The 4690-nt window shown below is 39.9% G+C and overlaps 1 protein-coding gene and 1 non-coding gene across 2 annotated transcripts; both read left to right on the plus strand.

Moving 5' to 3' along the window:
* The first annotated feature begins 1381 nt into the window (after positions 1-1381).
* On the plus strand, positions 1382-3839 carry COX7C (cytochrome c oxidase subunit 7C). The gene is made up of 3 exons (XM_066273742.1): positions 1382-1546; positions 2422-2565; positions 3694-3839. The coding sequence occupies exons 1-2, from the start codon at positions 1472-1474 to the stop codon at positions 2536-2538; spliced, it is 192 nt and encodes a 63-aa protein (XP_066129839.1). The 5' UTR covers positions 1382-1471; the 3' UTR covers positions 2539-2565; positions 3694-3839.
* LOC136337105 (small nucleolar RNA Z39) lies at positions 3527-3589 on the plus strand. The gene has a single exon (XR_010731810.1). It is a non-coding gene; the product is annotated as a small nucleolar RNA Z39 (small nucleolar RNA).
* Positions 3840-4690: the final 851 nt, after the last annotated feature.

A 4690-nucleotide genomic window follows, 5' to 3' on the forward strand; every position in this document is an offset into this window, starting at 1 on the left:
GCAAACCTCCACCTACTTTTGGTGTTTTCTTAAGGACTTTCAAACAGTCTAGTCAGACTTGTCACAAGAAGGCTCAGGTTCCAAGGGCAAGTGCTCCAACAGTCAGGAAAGGAAGCTATCAATATGACAAGAACTGTGCAGGGCACTGACATGCGCCACTTATGACAAATTCTCTTGGTCAAAATCATCAGAGAGAGTTCATCCAGATTCAGGGAGAGATGGCAGAGAACTCTACCTCTTGATAAAAGAATTTGCAACTATCTAAGTTGCCACAGGGCCCATGAGGACGCAGATGAATGACATAAAACTTAGGTTACTAGGGCCTTTCAGATACCACTTTCCCAGGCTCATTTACCACTGGTTTCTTCCCACTAGTCAAAGAACACCAGGAACACTTATAATTGAACAAACTGGGTTTATTACTCATTGAAGTTAAAGAGACTGAATACTATGAGGAACTATGGACATCTCAGTAAGATGTTTGGACCTATAGAATTTGGACTTTTCTGTGACTTTGGTTGTCTTACTAAATCTTACTTAAGAGGAAGGATTAGTCCAAGGTTAAGGTTGTAATTGGTAAGGAAGCAGAAGTCATCATATTAAATTGGATAACAGTGATGTTTGGTCATTTTTGTAAATTGAACGATGTTCATGTTTTGTCTGTGTTCAGATATGATGAAGCCATAATCTTACTCTTTTCTTGAGTCATTGCAGACCCAGGATAATTTCGTCTGATGTAGATGTTCTTTGAACTTATTAACGTTCAGCAGGATAACACTAATATCCGAGGAAGCTTCTCTTTCTCACACTCCAAACATGCCATACTCATACTGGCCTTGAGTTTTCTCTGCCCTCCATCGGTACTTCTATTCAGTTCCCTATTATCTTCAGGAATCCTTCCCTCAGCACTCAGTTCTCTCTGAGACATCCTTAGCAGCGGTTACTTGGTTTACACTTTGTTTCCGCAGATAAGATTCTAGCACACAACTCTCTCAGAGCTGGTGAATACTGCAGATCACAGGCACTTAGTATATAGTCATAACACAAGAAAAGGTAGAGGTTTAGTTTTCTGTTCCATAAACTGGAGCATAAGTGGTGAAACTACTGCTCTAGATGTAGTGAAAAAAATGTTCTGGAAAACTAGACCCCAAGAATCCAATCAAGAACGCGACAAGAACTCAGATCTGAACTAAATAATTACTGCTCACTGGAAGGAATGTAGGTAGGTACTAGTCCGCCGGGAGCCTGGAGCGAGACTACATCTCCCACAATCCTTTAGGGACAACAAGGAGCCGCCATGTTTTGAACTACAATTCCCATAATACACGGTGCCCTCCACTTTGTCGCGATTTCCGAGAACTCTGTCCCATTTCCCATCTTCCATTTCGGTCCTTGCACGGAAGTGAACAAGGTCGTGCAAAAGAGGAGGTGGTGTGATATCGCCATTTTTTGCAAGGCTTCCGACAGCACAATGTTGGGACAGAGCATTCGGAGGTTCACAACCTCTGTGGTCCGTAGGAGCCACTATGAGGAGGGCCCAGGGAAGGTTAGTGTGTAAGGGGCCGGGTTCTTTCGGGCGGGGGCGCTGGGCTGAGACTCCCTGCACTCCCACGGCCTCCTGTGGGCCGTGCTGAGGGAGAGGGAAGCCGACCCGCATCCCACTGCGCCCACACACGGGGAGAGTGCCCGGACCTTGGGGGAGCCCCGTATTCGAGGGAAGGAAGGAGTAGAATAGGCAGAGCTGGAGGTCTCAGCTCCTGCAACAGCAGTGGAGACCTGTCCGCAGCTCTTATGTCTTCAAGTGGAACTGCAGGGAGCAGGACTGGGAGTGAAGGTCGTTGGAAGCTCATGAAGACAGGAAGGCTTGTGGTTGTGAGTCGACTCCTGACTAGTGGACTGAATTCTCAGTATTAACCCTCCTTGGTTGAAGGTGGGTTTAGGCTAAAGTATAAATAGCTTAAGTCAGGGTGTTAGTAATAGCCTCCGAGGGTACAGGACTGAGAAACGGTCTTGAGGTTAGGGCTGCTTGGTTCTGAAGAAATCTGACTTCAGTAGTTAACGGGCATATGCCCTCCTTAATAAGTGTCTGGTTGTTAACAAATAGTAAACACTGCATTCTGTTTCTAAAATTACTTTGGAGAGTATTTCTGATTTTCTAAAATAAAAGAAAATTCACATTTTTACACCTGTGTTCTTGAATACCACTTGCTGGTGCTCAGTAACGCCAGATAACCTTTTACTTCCTAGTTTATATATGATGAGGGTCATAGGATTTGAAAGGTAATATTTATAAAGGGTTATGATATATGGCATATGTAACCTGATTATGTAAAAGAAAATTAGTGTAGCATCCTCTGTACTTATTTTTCAAATATAAAATCAGATGAAGTTCTGTTTTTGTTTTTTCTCTTTTCCCAACAGAATTTGCCATTTTCAGTGGAAAACAAGTGGCGGTTACTAGCCATGATGACCCTGTTCTTTGGGTCAGGGTTTGCTGCACCTTTCTTCATAGTAAGACACCAACTGCTTAAAAAATAAGGATGTTTTCATTAATTCGTGAAACAGGTAATTAATGGATTTCTAATTTTGCCAAAGCAATGCTTTCCCTTTTATTTCTTACTCTGTTCTTCACCTCAAAAAAAAAAAAAGTTACAAATAACATTTTTGCATGTAAGGCTGGTTCTGGAAGTCAAGTGTATATGTAACATTGGCGGAGACAGATTAATAAACCTAAAAACAAGTATTTCTTTACCTGAAAGCCAGGGTGTGTTTAGTACTACTGTACTGCTTGTTAGGCACACTTTACATTAATAATCTCATGTGGCTCCCTAGCAAGGCTGCGAAGTGGATGACCCGAGACATAAACAATGTGAAGTTGCATAGCTAATGATGGTGGACTAGAATTTTTAGCCAGAGCTTAATTTACACTTCTTAACCAGCAAAGTTCTAGTAGACTGATTGTTAGTGAGGGCAATATATGTTAGTAAATGCCCAGAGGAGTCTTGTGTTCTGGGAGGTTAGCAGAGTCTCTGTAAGAAGAAAATATTTATTTACCATATTTTCCCATGTATAAGACACTCCATGAATAAGATACACCTTAATTTTGTGGCCCGAAATTTGAAAAAAAATGTATTACATAAAGTTATTGAACTCAAGTTTTATTCATCATAAAATTTATACAACTCCTCATCACTGTCAAAACTCCCATCTATTAGCTTGTCCTCATCTGTGTCTGATGACGAGTCACTGTCTTCAACAATGAGCGCAAAAAAAAGTGGGAAATACAAGTAAAAAAATCTACAACCACTGTGTAAGATGCATCCATTTTTACAATTTTTTGTAAAAATGTGCCTTATACATGGGGAAATACAGTAGCATAATTGTAAGCAGAATTTCCCTTAAAACGATACTACAGGAAACTCTGGGATGATTGGAATAAGTTCCAAAATATACTTTAGAAAAGTAAAGACTTTGTCATACTATAGAAGGGAAATGATAATTCAGTCTTTACTATGGAAGTATTGTGGTGCATATGATGAAGCAAATCAGTATGAATGAACTTGTGATGCTGTAAACGCTTTCTGATGTACCAGCCATACACTGATAGACCATGTGTTAATGAAAACTACTTGGTTTCTCTTAAATGAATGGGATTTTTTAAATACCATTATTTTTTTGTGTTTTTATTTACAGATAAGAAGAGGATTATTTTGAGAGGTGTAGTCTCTTTGAAAAAGGGATTAAACTGTTGAACTCAACTTATTAGATGTGTTTGTAAATAAACTTAATGGCATGAATCCTTAATGTCTCTTCTGTGAAATACTAAATGTGAAAATTAAGCTTGTGTGTACTTTTTTATTTGGGTATTATCCCATCATTAGTTTCTTGATCAAAATATGTATAATTTCGCTTGTTTCCTGGTCTTAAGTTCTAAGGTTTTATTTGTTTTGACAGAAGGGAAAGAGGGTGGAGAGAGATGTTAAGCATCAACTCATAGCTGTGTCCCTTCAGTTCATTGATTGTCCCTCACACTCCTTGACTGGGGCAGGGGTGGGGGGCTCAAGTCAAGCCAATGGCCCCTTGCTCAAGCCAGCAACCTCAGGATCATGTTGATCCAGCACACAAGCTGGTGATCCCGCACTCAAGTTGTTGACCTTGGAGCCTCAAACCTAGCACCCCAGCATCCCTGGCCGATGCTTCATCCACTGTGCCACCACCCACCACCGGTCAGGCTTCATTTAATTTTTGATTGCTAGGTCACAACCTTGTTGGTAATTATGCTATAAAAGGGAAATGCAAATGACTAGTTCTGTGCTAATTTTTATTTGAAATGTGGAAAAGAGATTTAGTTTTCCCTTTTCTTGGAAGGAGGAAATTGGGTTTTCTTCATGAGTGATAATTAATCATGAGGAAAACCAGTGTTATACACAGATTAAAGTTTAGAACTTCATTCTTTTCTAGACCTGTACCCTAAAAATGTAAGTTTTGTCTTAATGTGCCACTGACCAATATTATCTTGTTTTGACTGAATAGAAGTACAATAATTGAATGGAATGTAATAGCATGTAAGGTAGAATATAGGGAATAGTTACCAATTTATTCTGGAGATTTGACTAGTAGAAATGGGTTAAAAGATGACTCTGATTAGTAATTGTGTCAATGAATCAACTATCCATGAGTAGTGAAATAG

This window comes from Saccopteryx bilineata, chromosome 4, assembly GCF_036850765.1.
Source record: "Saccopteryx bilineata isolate mSacBil1 chromosome 4, mSacBil1_pri_phased_curated, whole genome shotgun sequence".
Lineage (NCBI taxonomy): Eukaryota > Metazoa > Chordata > Mammalia > Chiroptera > Emballonuridae > Saccopteryx > Saccopteryx bilineata.

Coding starts and splice junctions, on each gene's coding strand:
- COX7C (XM_066273742.1), top strand. CDS start 1,472: ATGTTGGGACAGAGCATTCGGAGGTTCACAACCTCTGTGGTCCGTAGG. Junction 1,547..2,421: donor ATGAGGAGGGCCCAGGGAAG/GTTAGTGTGTAA, acceptor TTTTCCCAACAG/AATTTGCCATTTTCAGTGGA.